The following is a 15,264-nucleotide window of genomic DNA, read 5'->3' as shown; positions in this document are numbered from 1 at the left end:
AGCTGGCGTTATTTCCTAGGAAAGCGGCTTTTTTGAAGCGAGGATTTCTCCTGCCTTCCACACGCGCACATGGCGTCTGTGCTTGGCGGGCTAGTCTGGGAAAAAGAGGCTGTTGGGGCGGGAGGAGGCTGGCTTGAGCCTCAGCCCCGGTGGGGTTGGCTTTGCTCAGCTGCTGGCATTAACGCTGCCGCAGGGCTTGGGCTCTTCATGAGGAACACTCGGTGGGTTTTAGGTGTGACTGAGGGTTGGCGTTTGGCGTTTCAGCCGGTGGAAGGGCTGATGTCTCCTCAATGCTGGGGCACCAAAGGACTGGCGTGGGAGTTTCTGGATCAAAGGAAAAGCTCCAGGTTGCAGGGGGGGTCCGCAGCAGCATCCCCTGGGTTGCTGGGTCAGCGCCGGGCCAGAGCTGTCGGCTGGTCCGTCTTGGAGCAAAAGGCTGAGACGTGGCCAATGACAAGTTTTCTTCCAGGCATTAAGGACAATCATCATTATTCAGGGGAGGAAGCTCCCTGATCCAGCCTCGTTTCATGTGTGTCAGGGCAGGCATCTCATCTGGGTTTACACTGAAGAGCTTGGTCAGGGATTTAACTTTTTTCTCTTCGGCACGAAGTCGTCTGAGATGTTGCAGAGACAAATGGTGAAGAAATGTCTTTCAGCTGCATTACACCCTTTCCTCTTTACAAGATTTCTGCTTGTGTAATGACTTGGATCATGGCAGGTCAGGCAGAGGAACGGTAGTGCTACTCTAGAAATTATTTGGAGTTCAAAATCCTATAGATGTATTATGGGATTATTGAACTAGAATAAGTAAAAGTAAATAGGGCTTTTCCTGTGATCCATTTTGGGGTTTGCCTGTTACCAATTTAAACTGCCCTGGTTTAATTTATTTATTTAAAGGCTTCCCTTCATAAATTTAGTCCAGGATTTTCCTGAAACTCTAGTAGCACGATTTGTAGGTGTCAGGTCCTGTATGCCATATGGTTGGTGACATGAATACCTGCTCACTTTCACTGCAGATATTAGTTACAATTCTTCCTTGATTTCCACTAGTGTAAGTAGTGCAACTTTTCTCAAAGTGTAAGTTCTTAGTATCAAAAACATGAAATAAGGTAATCCTAGAAAAAGATCTGAATGGTTTTGAATGATCTCTCTTGTTTAAAGTTTCAAAAAGTAGTAAGAAGCACTACGTCAGTGTGTTCTTACCCAGTTTATATCAGTGTTACTTGTTTGGAGGAGAGAACAGTTTGCAAATCGGGCTTCAGAAGGTTTATTGGCAAGATCTTTGAAGAGATGGTTCATGCAAATAAAGATGTTACCTGAGGTTGCATCAGCTGCCAGAACTGAAATGAAATTTTTCCCTTTATTGACATTCCATCTGGGATTTTGGACTCCTTGAGGCAATGATCGCCTTTCAGTATTTAAAACGGTTACCGATGTTAGTAACCTATGCTAGTGCTTTTCTGTTTTTTCTTACTGAATGTCTATTACAGCCGTCTTTGCCAGACAGAGAACGACTGGACTTTACGGCAGTCTGTCATCTTTATACTTCTTTTTTTTTTTTTTCCCCAGAAAGGGAAAAATGATACTGCATTTTAGCAAACACTGCATTTTTGATAGAGCGCTAGATCACGTGAATTACTGTGCAAGCACCATTCTCTTCGGTGGCTTAAAATTTGCTTGACTCATCCTTTCCCTGAAATGATAGAGGTCTGGCTAAGCAGGTGACAGGACTGACCTTCTAAGGTGGCGATCTGCGGGGTATTACATGGAGGGGAAGGACACCTGAAGTATGTGCAAGGATTCTCATCCTACTTGGTGGAAACAAGAAATGACTTTTTGGTGTGGTGCTGGTAGAACAAGTGCGTAACGTTGTGCAGAGTCTGGCGTGCCTGCACCAGGATGCTGATCCAAGTGATAGCCTTCTCGGACAGGCTGCGCACAGATTAAAATTGCACTCGAGCATGATAACACTGCAAAATCTGCTTTAATAATCATCTCACAAACTGAGTTGACCAAATCCTTGTGCAAGCTTTAGTTTTTAGAGCAGTTTGGTATTTGAATACAGCTGTCTTTGAAGTGTATACTTACATATTTTTGTAACAGGTAACTTTAGGTAACTTTGCTAGTAAAACACAAAGAACAGGAGGCATTATCCCTTCCTTTTAAAGGTACCAAACCCAAGTATTAAGACAATACCTGGTTAAATATTTCAAGTCCGTGAGTTAAGCAGGTATGTGTGTGCCATAATATGCCATAGCGTTGCACTGTTGGAAGAGATCGGGAGCTGTGCCAGTAGTGAGTCTAGTCTGACAGTCGAGGTAAGATGGTTAAAGGGTGAATAATCAATTATTCTCACTTCTGTTCTTAATATAGGGTATTAGTAATGTATTTGTGAGTGGGGTCTACTGGCTTTCTATCCTGACTTCTCTGATCAAATCACATTATTCTTACTTTTCCCCAAAATAGTTGATGTTCTCCCATCCCCTTTAGGCTAGTTAGCTGAAATTATTAGTCTGTTCTTTAAAAGGCCTGGAAGTGTGTATTTAGCTTCTCATTCGAAGGTGATATTTGAAGTCTTTCTTGCTCCAGATGTTTATAGTACAGAGCCATTTGGCACCGAAATGTCACAACCCCCATTTTTCAGTAGCAGGGTTCTCAACCTTTTTCGGTTCAGTGAAAACAATTGACTGTACTGATCTTTTTTGAATTGATACTTGTTACCTTCTTTACTAATGAGGGCTGTGTTCTACTAGGAACAATTTAATGAGTACAGATTGTCTAATTTTGTCCATTTTGGTAACTGTACTGACAATTTTCACGAGAATAAGGCTTCTAAAGTCTAGTAAATGACAGTATCCTGCACTGAGTACTGAAATGTTTTATAAGTGTCCTTTATAGTGGATAAAGGCTCTAATAGTTATGGAACTAACCCATTTTACTGAGGAGTAAGAAGGAACAAACATGAGAATTGCAAATTACTCTCCTTCTAGTAATGTAGGCAGCAGCTTCATGGTTTTGAGCTTTCGGCTGTGTGTGTCTGCTAAGTCAAAACTGCCAGTAGACAAGAAGGTGCTAGAAAAGCTCTCTGTAAGATGAAAAATCAGTAGCATCTGTATTATGGCCATGGCAAGGGTTCCAGCAAATGGCAGAATTCCTGCTTAGCTCTGGGCAAAAAATGAGTGACAAACCCTGAGATTCCCAGAGGGTGAGCCGGGCTTCCTTTCTGTGTCGTGTCAGATGTTGCCTGTAACTTTGAGCCCTTTACCCCTTTCCTTCACCTGGTGTGTTGGCACCTCTTCGCTGATAAGTAGGGTCTGGTTTGAAAACAGTTTTAGTATCGTATCTAGAAATGAAGATGCAAATGCCATAGTCTTAGCATGGTAGTGATAAGTAACAGGGTAAAAGAACGTGATTGCAACATAATGCAAGTGGAACCCAAGTTAAAATAGGTTTCTGAATCTTTTCTGTGCTGCAGCCTCTGCAAGCGCTATTAAAGGAAAACTGAGTAACGAATGGAGGCTACTTTGGGTAAAGCCATGTGGGGCTAGAGTGGTGGTAGCCATTCTGAAAGCTGAAATCCTGGTTAGTGCACTGAAATCGGCAAAAAGACTCCAAATCCTCAAAGTTCTCTGTTTATACACCCACAGGTTTCTATTCCCGGTGAAGCCCGTTGTGTAGCTGTCAAGGAGATATTCTCCCTAATTTATTTTAAATGGGGAATGAGGATCATCCAATTATTAAAAATAGTTGAGTAAAAGAGCATGGATAAACTTTTGCAGACAAAAGAGAAGACTATTCCTTACAAGCGTAGTTTTCTGAGTTTTTCACCTTTCTGCAAAATACAGCGTTGGTTGGGTCTGAGGGCTTGCTTTCCTGTGTAGCTTCACACTGAGATGGGTCTGATTCTCACAGATGTTGATCTGAAGCGTGGTCAGATTTCACTTGATGAGTTGGGATACAGTGATAAGTTTCTTGTAGCTTCACACTGAGATGGGTCTGATTCTCACAGATGTTGATCTGAAGCGTGGTCAGATTTCTTTTGTTGATGAGTTGGGATACAGTGGTAAGTTTCTCATAGACAAGCAGCTCTTGTTGACCTCAGACCATGTAATTTTCCAAAGTTTGTGTAGCTTAATGTTAGTTGTTTTCCTGCTGTGTTGCAGCAGCTTCTAATAATGGGAAAGAGGAGCTCTGCATCTGGAAGATGAGGATTAGATTCCTGTTGCTGCTGTGGATTCAAATAAATCAGTTCAATTCTGTGTCTGTTGCCCAGTCAGTGAAGTGGAGAATTTGTCATTTGTGTGACCAGCAGCAGTGAGTACCTGTTGCTACAAAGCTCTGTCTGGTGTGGAGTGTTACAAGATGAGAATTTTGCAGAATCTTCTGTTTGATAACGCTGCTGTGAACTTTCAGCATACTAAAAAGTAGAACTTCTTAGAGGCTTGGGCACTGAGTGGTTGCTTTTCTGTTTCAGTTTTGAATTTGCAGTGATCTGATCAAAGTTGGTTGTGCCTGCAGTAAAGTTAAACCTTTTTTACATCAACCGCTTTCAAGTTATTTATTCCCTTTGTGCCTGTGGTGCAAAACGGAATGTGAAACTGTCATCAGGAACTGCTAAAAACAAGATTAAAAACAAGCAGCAGTATTTTTGGAAGTGTATCTAGGATTGCAGATATCTTAACATAAAATATGGTAAACCTGGGAGATTTATTTAGAAAGCCAAAAAATTAACTGCCCTGCTGGTAGACTATTTTCTTTAAAACCTTTTCTGTACAAGAATTGTATTTGAGCACAGTGAGATCTTTGGGTCACTGAAATTTCTAATACTTCTGAATAGTCTGCTGGTTTTGTATACTTTCCCTTTCATAGTAACCTGGAGTGAAGCAATATGCTCTGTTTTATGACAGCCTTTGCCTTCGTTAAATGATTTTGCGGCACCAAACTGAATGATGGAAAATGCTAGCGATGGGATGTGGTGAAGTCAGTTGTATTCCACGTGTGTGTGGTCTTCTCACTGTATGTTCTGGATCCCACGGTTCTTGACCCATTTATCATGACAAAGAAACATATAAAAGTGATGCTGGATGTCAGGTGGTGTTTTAACTCCTGGCAGCTGCAGGTATGCTTTGTGATAGCTCTGCTTACACCAAAATGAGTTGAGCTCTTGCTCTACTCCCTTTGATGTCCCCCTCAGCTGGGCAGCTGTTGTACTGCACCCAGCTCTGTTGATAAGACACCTGCCTTTTGGAGTGGTATGTGCTGTTGCTTTCCAGCAGTTTTTCTCCTTGTCTTGGAATGCGACATTAATTTTAATGGTTGGAACCTGTGTTCAAGTCAGTGTCTCTGCAGAGCTCATCCAGGCTCCAGGGAGGGATTGTTTCTGTAGCCTTTTCCACCCAGTGGAGAGCTTATTTTTCCAGAACTTCCCGTGTTTTTGTACAGTGGAGAAGATTTTACGTGTTAGAAGATTGCCCAGACTGGACATTGAGATTCAAGCTCTCCAGATTATTTTTAAGAACTGGAGTGTCTCTGCCTAAAAGAGGACGGGAATATATTACTGTCTGGAAGCAGTGCAGCAGTATGTTGAGACGAGACACAAATAAAATATTATTTGAAATGGGTTGACTTTTTTCCTCAACTGATTAATCTTTAGCTTGTTCTTCTGTCAGCTCCAGACTGTCATTTCTGAGAGAGGTTTTTTTATGCATTGCAGGAACAACTGAGCATGTACAGTACTTTACGTTGCTCTTTGGACTTTATTGGTGTTGTACTGTCTGATCTCTGCAAGCTGCCTTGTTTTGGTCTAAAGCAGAGAAGAAACTGTAAACACATTTTCATAGTGTATGATTTTTGCCTTTCTCAGGGGGACTAAGTAACTTGGAGACTCAGAGAACCTTTTAAGAAGTCATTCAGACTGAACATCCTGCGTTTCCTTGCCAGCTCTTTCATTGTGGCCGAGAAAATCCTTGCGCTAAAAATACAGATTTTTGCAAACCGATGTGCACTTCTGCATATTTGATTCTTCTGAAGCCAATTTTTTTTCCCCACCTTTCAGGATATATAGGTCAGTGTTAGAAGAAATTGAAAACTCTTGTTTCTGCTGTGCCAATTACATGTTGAAAGTGGCCAGAATGTCATTGACTGTGCTACAGAACTGAATCGCATTGTTGTGGTCTTTCATCCTCCTGGCATCTCTGCTAGTGAGTTTGGGAACTGCCACAAAGCGTCAGTTTATTTTGTCAAGGTTTCCTGCGAGCAGATGACTAAAACTGCGGGAAGAGATACTAGTTCCGTGAAAAAATATTGGAGAAACATGGGAAACCTGTATCTGTAACAGTTCTCATTTTAATTTAATCTTCAGCAAAAATGAATGCATATGCTTTATTCATGAGCTTTAGTGACTCAGTGCATTACATAGGCTGTATAATATTTTATTCTTTTAAATTTATGGATATGAGATACAGGGTTTGGTTTTAGCAATTTCTGGCAAGCCCAAATCATGGAAAGTTAGGTTTTTCTCTTCTCAGAAAACTAAATACACGTATATTGTATTATCTCAAAACCAAAGATAAATTACAAAATTTAACAGTAGGAAAGCATGTAACATTTATAATTCAGCCAGCTGGTCACTTCTATAAATTTCTCTTCTTGATTGCTTCTGGATATTTGGCATTTGGAGTGACTTGCTCATTGCTCAGGAGTGTTTAGAGAATTACTGCATGGATTTTAAAAAATTACTGTGGGGTTGAAAAGCCTCATGCGTGATAAACTGCTGTGACAAAGATTTAACTTCCATTTATATGCTTCATTACTTGGGATGTTTTAATGGGGGACATGAAGTGTAGTGGTAATTCCAGTGGTGCCGTGTAATGTCGGTGTTGAGTGGTAATACGTAGGCGGTGAATATTAAAGGAGCGTGTATTGCTTGAAAGATAACGTTATCAAAGCCATGACTGTTGACCTCCAATCAACTTAATGTTGCTGTTGGTATACATTGTAATTCAAACTGAAGTTTAATTTTGAAGCTTGTTTGAGGAAAGGTGGTGTGGTTCAGGGTATTGTCAGCAATTCTCTAGGGCAGCCTGTGCTACCACGACTGGGGTCTCTGGGGGTCAGTGTGTAGGCTAGAATTGTTGTGGTGGTTAACACTGGGTGGTAGTGGAGATTGTGTCCATGACACTTGATTTTATGGATGGATGTTACGTAATCCCTTTATTCCTGGTCTAGATAAAGTGCGCACTGGCTGAACAATGTGTTCTACTCCTGATCAGAGGTGTGCACAAAAGTAGCTAACTTAGGTGCGAATGAGAAATTGTGACCCCTTTGGAACATAACCATTTTTGTTTGTACTTTTCCTCAAGCCTTCCCCCTGCCCCTCCATCACCATATCCTTTCCTACTGCAGTTCTCGCTTCTTCGTGTTGTGCAAGGAGCGCAGTGAGAGTACAGAGATTGAGTCATCTGGAGGTTCCAGATTTCTCTCTTTGAGATTAAACAGCATGGAGGGAATTAGATTGAAATGGTAGGCTATTCAGCAATTCAGGAAGACAATATTGCACAGTTTATTGCATTTGAAAGGGTTTGGGTTTGTTGCCTTTTTTTTTTTTTTGCAACCAAAGACTGAGCCTTTTTGGGTAAGAGCATAGATTCTTCACTCTCAGTGCCATTGAGTTGTGGACAGTAAGTCACCTAATGAGGAGATATTACCAGTGTAGCGGTTTTGTTTCTGCAGGTGTTCTCAGAGTGTTTCCAGGCATCTGGGGCTAAAGTTCTGAGGACATTTGGCTTTGATGTGGCTAAACCAATGGGTTATGTTGTAGAAGATGACTGCTCTCCATAATCTTACTGGAATTTGCTACGAGTTTGGGGTTTTTTGTGCTTCAGCCTTATCAGTATTCCATGTTATCACTGATTTTTACACCAGATATAATAAGCTTCACCAGTAATGGTGTAATCACTTGGTTTTATTTAGTCTTATCCTAACCCTGATAAATGTTGTTGCATGCAATTCAGCCATAGTTATGGCACTGCTGCCATAGAAATGTCCTTTGTATTTCTGGGCAACAGAAATGGGTGGGGGGTGTTAGATAAATGGAGGGAAAGCTGTGCTGGTGGCTGTAGGAACTTGCTCAGACCAAGATGGTGTCCATGTCATCCAGACTAGGAAAGAAAGCTTTGGATATTAAAGGGAACCAGCTGTTTGGAGTTCTTGCAGTGGGGGAGATTGAAGCAATAATGGAGGGGGTGAAGGATTTTGGAGGAAAGTGGTCTGAGGCTAAGAGGTAGATCCTACTAGCTTGTCTTACACTGTGTTTGAAGGCTGTTTTGTCATTGGGATCCAAAAATGTTTCCTTATGTATAGGTCTGACCTAATTGTGTGCATATTTTCCGTCCACGCGTGCTAACTGCAGTGTAGAATGGGGCGTTACAGTATGTGTTGGTACTATAGTCCTGTGTAGATACTGTCTTGGGCCAAGGTTGGGTGACAGCTCAGGGAAGCATGCACTTTTGAGCAAACCAAAATGCATATATACATCTAGTCACACTGCCCAAGGTGGGTTTTATATTGAAATAGAACTAAACTGGTGCTATTTAAAATGGGACATTTAACAGGGGAAGTGTTGAGCCATGAATTCTGTTAGGTTAAAGTTAGACAACTGCAGCAGGGGACACTAACCTTTCCCTGGTATCATGACAGCGCAGTTTCACCTCAGCAGGCTGATACTGCCCTGTTATCTTCTCATTCTTTATTACAGTGACATTTAGTCAGACTCTTAAAATAACATTAGGGATCTTGTTTATTTTGATAACTGACTTGTGACTCCTTCCGACAGTGCGAGGATCAAAACCAGGCAAAAATGTCCAACTTCAAGAGAATGAAATTAGAGGATTGTGCTTAAAATCCAGAGAAATCTTTCTGAGCCAGCCTATTCTCCTAGAACTTGAAGCTCCACTGAAAATATGTGGTGAGTACTGTGATTTTCATTTGATGCTTGGGGGGATGGTGGTGGTCAGGTAAATGCAGACCTTAGTCAGAGAACAAATGACAGATGCTGTTTTCACTTAGTAACAGTGGAACTAATAAATGCTTGTAGCAAGAGAGAAAATAAAATCCTGCTGGGTGCTTAGGGTGAAGGAGGGGGAAGAGGTCACAAACCTGGAATTGGAGTGATGACCAAGATAATCTAAACCCAAAAAGTAACTCGTCCGCTTTCACCAGGTCTCTTGGGAAAGGGATTCACATGAAGTTTTGGGAAGTAGTTTTTGTATCAATGAAAGAATGTTTGCCCCAGTCATGACTGAACAAAGGAGAGCTGCAGTAGTTTATTGTAGCTGCTATTCAGAGTTGAATGGTGGTTTGGCAGTATTTTAAAATCCTGCTGGGAACTTAAAATTTCTGTACTGTTTCTTGGGATTGCTTCCTAGTTTGGTTTCACCATCCTTGTACACAGGGGTGCTGATTTTGCACACATATACGTGTCTAGTTGTGCTAAAAGAGTGAGGGATGTCAAAATAAAAGCCTCGATAAGTGCACTTTAGAAAGCTTCCAGCAAAGTGTTTTATCCTGCTCTAACACTGAGCATTTACTTCAAATTGAAGTAGCTTGTTCAATATTTATAACACTGGTAGTCTAAAACCATGATTTAGTGTTCTGCTTGTCAGAAACAAAACCATGATTCAAACCAATGGCAGAAATACCAATTTAATTTATGATAGAACTTCAGTGCTAGAATGTGAATTACTGGGTGTTTCAAGAAAACGTGGGAGATGGTACGAAGGAAAGCAAATTCCCCAAGTGGTCAGTTTTCCATCAATATTACTAACGCTGTGTGGAAATAGTGAGGTAAATGCTCCTGATGTCACAGCCACTATTCAAGTAAAGGATTTATCTGGATGTCAGGTTTTCATTTGAACACACAGTTGGTTTCTTGGAATCTTGGTTTTGTTTTGCGTGCGTGTGAAGATTTTCAGGTAGCTACGTACCTCATCTTAGTGCAGTTAACGGTTAGGTGTCAGACTTCAGCATGTGATAATTCTACATACGTTTAGATAAACTGTGATTTTAAGTATGTTGTAGGCAGTATCTAACTGCAAGCTTTCTTCTTTCTAAAGCGTCACTCTTGTTCTTTCTCTGGAATCAAAGAATGTAGCAAAGGGTCACTTCCCTGTCATTTCTGAATACTCTTTACAGGTGACATCCATGGACAGTACTATGACTTGCTTCGACTCTTTGAATATGGAGGTTTTCCACCAGAAAGCAACTACTTGTTCCTTGGTGATTATGTTGACAGAGGAAAACAATCTTTAGAAACAATTTGTCTTCTCTTGGCCTACAAGATTAAATACCCAGAGAATTTTTTCCTCCTCAGAGGGAACCATGAATGTGCCAGCATCAATAGAATTTATGGGTTTTACGATGAATGTAAGTAATGCAGAAGTGTGCGTCTTTGGCTTGGGAAAACAGGGTCAGAGGTGCTAGTGTTTCATTGTTAGGTGATTCTTTCCTAACTGCAGTTCCCTTGGGCATTCTGGGCGGGTGTTTGGCCTATATTAGGAAAGGAAATGTGTTGTTTCCCTGATCCAGTTGGAGTCTGATCCTCATAGTACAAAGTAGTGTCCAAGTGGGCAATTTTATTTATTGGCTACTGTGTTAACTCACAGTTCTCACTGATAGGTGGTGTTAAAGTGCTTCAGAAAGGTCATCTCATGAGAGATGAGGGAATTTTACTTGATGTGCTTTACAAACATTCACCTGTTTGTTTCCTGTGGGGGATGATGATGTATATTTGTGTTACAACGTAATGTGGAGAATGGGCTGGTCCTTACTGTGGTTGTATTGCAGTGTTAGCAGTCTGCTTCATATTAAGACCTTTAACTTTGTGATGGTAAAATAAAACTGGACTCTGCCCTTCTTAGGACGTGGTCCTGCTGTATCATGTGCTGTTACTTTGGCTAAACCCAGTATTTCCTTTCATCAATGGGGCAGAGCATGTGTGAAGCCTGCAGTGTGCTCTCTGCTTCACCCCAGCACCAGACACTTGCTCTTGCAGTAGGTGGCTTCAGCTGCAGAAGTTGTTAGGCATCAGCCTCTTAATGAAGAAAGCTGCTCGCAGTCGGCATCCCAAGCCCTCCTTTTGAGCAAACATGGCGTTGCTGTGCAGTTAACGTGCCAGCTCTGTCACCGCAGAGCGCATTAAGGTCCGTTGGGATGGAGACTATACGTAGACCTTACCCTAACATAACAAGTAATTTTGCTGTGAAGTAGAAGTATATAGCCATGTTTCAAAGGGTGTGACTTAATAAATCCAGATAATGTAGGGGAGACTGAACTGTTAAATTAATTGTGCACTGAAGCATTCTCGCATGTTGTGTTGTGGGACACGCTTGGCTTCTGGCTTACAAGATGTACCCTCCATGTCTTGTTCTCCTTCAGTGAAGAAACAAAGATGTGTGGTATTTCAGAGTTGACTCCTCAGAGATTAGTCACAGGCTTAGTCATATATTGCAAATATGTTCAGGTCCTGCTGAAAGTAAAACTGTAGCAGTTTCAGTTTTCAGTCCTGTTTCTTTGCCTAGAGAGACTTTATGTGGTAAATAACTAGCAGAAGTTGAAAGTAAGTCTGCTTTCCAAGAATTGCGGTCTTCCCCCAAAGAAAACACCAAATGGCAAGATGTTCTGAAATGGATCAAATTCTCCAAGGGATAATTTTCTAAAGCGGAGTTGGGACTGGGGAGGTCTGGCTGCCAATGGTGGAATGTCATTCTGTGGGACAGACTTGTGCTGTCCTCAGAGCTGCTTCAGAGCGCTCTGCCGCACTGAGAGGGACCTTTGCGGCTTTCTTACAAGCAGTAAAGTACGTCAGTGGGTATGGGAGAAGATAAATTGCACATAGGCAACAACGCTAGCTTTTTGCAGCTGTGTTAGGTTTGCTGTACTTGTGTTAGAACAGTGTATCGACTGTTTTTTCTCTGCAATGTCTTCTAGGCAAGAGAAGATACAATATTAAGCTGTGGAAAACCTTCACAGACTGTTTTAACTGTTTACCAATTGCAGCTATTGTGGATGAGAAAATATTCTGCTGCCATGGGGGTAAGTAACGGTTCCTTCGTTGGTATTGGAAAAGCCGTAATACTCTAGTATCAGTTGCAGAAATACCATGTTCAGGTTGCTGAAGCTTGAAGACTTCAGGGGATTTTTCTCTGCCTTGGTTCATGTGTGAGGTAGGGCTGAGCTTGATCAGTGTCAGTTTTGTGAATCGTTGCATTTTGTAACTTCAGACACAATGATTGGCTTCTCCTTTTATACCAAGAGGCATTTTTAATATAGTCAAAACCATGATCTGTTGACTAAAGAATCCTTGTAGGGTTTTTCAGACTTCTGTGACAGGAGTTTTAGGTACCTTCTGAAACATGTTTTCGTAGAATGGTTTGGGTTGAAAGGCACCTTTTAAAGTTTAGTAGAATCGCTCCTGCCATGGGCAGGGACATCTTTTGCTAGGTCAGGTTGTGCAAAGCCCTGTCCAACCTGATGGGTTTGGAGTTTCATTTGTAGAAACGGGATCTGTTACGTGATGTGATAGCCGCTTCATGCGGCTTTTCAAATTAATAAAGCACATACTGCACCTTAAAGGTTTTATCACTTGCAAGTAATTAGTTGCACAGGGAGACATATCAGTGAAAAATGGTATGAGGTCTGTTGGATTCTGCATTTCATCTTACTGGGTCTGATTGTTAAAGTAAACATACCCTGTGATTTCTAGCATTAATGCCTCTTCTACTTAACAGCTCCTTTAACAGACTCCTGCAAAATATTAGTGAGATTATTGTAATCCTGTAAAATGTGGAAATGGCTTTGCTTATCTTGCTTCCAGTAAACCTTCGAGTAAGTGACTTGTCTTCTGTTACAAAAGCTTTAAAACAAATGCTGAATTAAAAAAAAGTAAGTTAACACTGCCATTGGACTACGTCAGATTGCGACAGTGAATCAGTTTGAATACAAATCATTTTTGTCTTGCAAAGGTGAACCAAAATGTGAACTGTGTGTGTCTCAACTCTGAACAGGTTTGTCACCAGACCTCCAGTCAATGGAACAGATAAGACGAATTATGCGCCCTACAGATGTCCCAGATCAAGGTCTACTTTGTGATCTCTTGTGGTCTGACCCTGACAAGGATGTCCTGGGGTGGGGTGAAAATGACCGAGGAGTGTCCTTCACGTTTGGTGCTGAAGTGGTTGCTAAGTTTCTCCATAAACACGATTTGGATCTCATATGTAGAGCACACCAGGTAATTTTGTACATTAAACCGTAGCATAATTTCAGTTCGGAGGGACCCGAGGTGGTCGCCTGGGCCCACCCTGACACATGCTCAGTGCAGGACAAAGTGGTGTAAGCCCAAGTTGCTGAGCATCTTGTCCAGCCAAGTTGTAAATACCTGCAAGGATTGATACTCCACTGTCTGAACAACTTGTCTCAGTGCTTAGCAGCCCTTGTAATGAACACTTTTTTTTTCTTAGTACACACAAACTGTGGCTCTGATTCCTCAACAAGATTGTCTTGAACCTAGCAGGATCCTGGTGTTCTCATTGCTAACGGGCTCTGTGGCTGAGCTGGATCCCGTGGTGGTTTTCTTGGTTTTGGTGTACAAGTTTGAAACTCATGCTCCTTAGCTGTAGCCAGGTTTTTGGCTGCTGACTCTGTCAGAGCTGCTTTGCACCTTGGTGGGAAGAAGTTGTCCAGTCTAACACTTCTGCTTTTCTCTCCAAAGGTTGTTGAAGATGGATATGAGTTTTTTGCAAAAAGGCAATTGGTAACTCTCTTTTCTGCCCCAAATTACTGTGGAGAATTTGATAATGCGGGTGCCATGATGAGTGTGGATGAAACTCTAATGTGCTCTTTTCAGGTATGGTGTCTGAAGATTTTACCTCCTAGTTAGTGTAGGCACGCTTCAAATTTGTTGTATGTTGAATTGATACTGTGCTGTTACGAAACCCTAACGCTTGGTTCAGATCGATTGTTACGGATGTCACACATAGATAGGGCTGTGTTCTGTCTCATGTCCTCAGAAATGCGATAAGCCCGTGCTGCCTGGAGCAGATGAACTGTTCTATCCTGGAGTCACATCCGAGCAAAGCTGTCAGCTCGTAGCCTGCTTCCATTGGCATGGGCTCTGGGATCAGCTGCCCTAAGCCCTGCCATCGCTTCGCGTAGGCAACATGGTTATGTCCTGGCATGTTTGTGTCTTGGCCGGGTGACCTGTGTAATGCCTTTACCAGAGAATAATTTGATTGCCAGACAGCTAAAACCTTTTGCTAAATGCCTGAACTATCTTTCCAGATTTTGAAACCTGCGGAGAAAAAGAAGCCCAATTCCAGCAGACCTGTAACGCCTCCCAGGGGGATGATCACAAAACAAGCCAAGAAATAGTCACTTTGGCACTGCCTTGTTGGGACTTGTATTATAGTATATAACCTCCATTTTTAAACTGTAACGTGTACTGTTCAGCTTGCTCAAAATAGATAACGTGTTTGTGGCTTCCCTTCTGATTTGATGAATAGCATTTGCTGGTTGTAACAGCGAATGAAAAGACTCTTCTCCCTCCCAGGAAAAGCGTTTTCAAGTTCCCTCCCGTTGGTGTTACGGCTGTACACTCCACAGCATCTTCTCCTGTCCGTATGGGTAATTGTACAACTGGCTCGGGGTCTGTGCGAGGCGTAGTGTAAGTGCTCGTTTTCTCTAGGTTCTGAAGAGGGCACTAGTGTGCTGTGAGAGTAGAGATTTGTTACTGTCGGAAATTACATACTGTTTATACGAACCACTGTGAACTTTTTTACGTTAAGTTTTGTTTTAAAGGGATTGCTTTTAATGTCATGTATGTGTCCGTTTTCTTGCTGTTGACATTAGAAATAACCTTCAACCTTGCCAGCGTTGCTGGTACGATGTATATTTAATTCAGACACACGTCCCTCTCCGCATACTTCCGGTGACAATTAAAGCCATTATTTTAAGCGTTTGCGTCTCTTTCCTGAAGCCAAAGTTCGCTTAGAAAACTGTTTGTACGCACGGAGCTGGCAGGGCTCTGCACTCGTGGCGGCCTCTTGGAGGCGGGAGGAAGTCCTGTCTTGAAATAGCAAGTAGAAACGCTGTGCTGTTTGTTCCGCTCGTGGCACAAGCAAACACAGTTTTGTACCGTTTCCGTCCGACCCAGTGGCGTCAGGCCTGTGGCAGCCAGCGCCAGAGAGCTGGAAGTTGCGGGAATGGCTTCGC

General features: G+C 42.1%; 1 protein-coding gene across 1 annotated transcript; it reads left to right on the top strand.

The window, feature by feature from the left end:
• The first annotated feature begins 3,990 nt into the window (after window positions 1–3,990).
• LOC104512926 (serine/threonine-protein phosphatase PP1-gamma catalytic subunit-like) lies at window positions 3,991–14,943 on the top strand. Its single transcript, XM_010156115.1, is given in 10 exon segments — window positions 3,991–4,063; window positions 4,164–4,314; window positions 5,984–6,114; window positions 6,117–6,200; window positions 8,834–8,965; window positions 10,192–10,422; window positions 11,986–12,090; window positions 13,062–13,285; window positions 13,766–13,900; window positions 14,335–14,943. Coding segments are annotated over 10 exon segments (1,356 nt in total). The 3' UTR covers window positions 14,425–14,943.
• The last annotated feature ends 321 nt before the right edge of the window (window positions 14,944–15,264 follow it).

The sequence above is a fragment of the Eurypyga helias genome, unplaced genomic scaffold (genome assembly GCF_000690775.1).
Source record: "Eurypyga helias isolate BGI_N326 unplaced genomic scaffold, ASM69077v1 scaffold9417, whole genome shotgun sequence".
Taxonomy (NCBI): domain Eukaryota; kingdom Metazoa; phylum Chordata; class Aves; order Eurypygiformes; family Eurypygidae; genus Eurypyga; species Eurypyga helias.
Note: the sequence above shows the minus strand (reverse complement) of the source record. Positions and strands in the feature narration are given on the sequence as shown.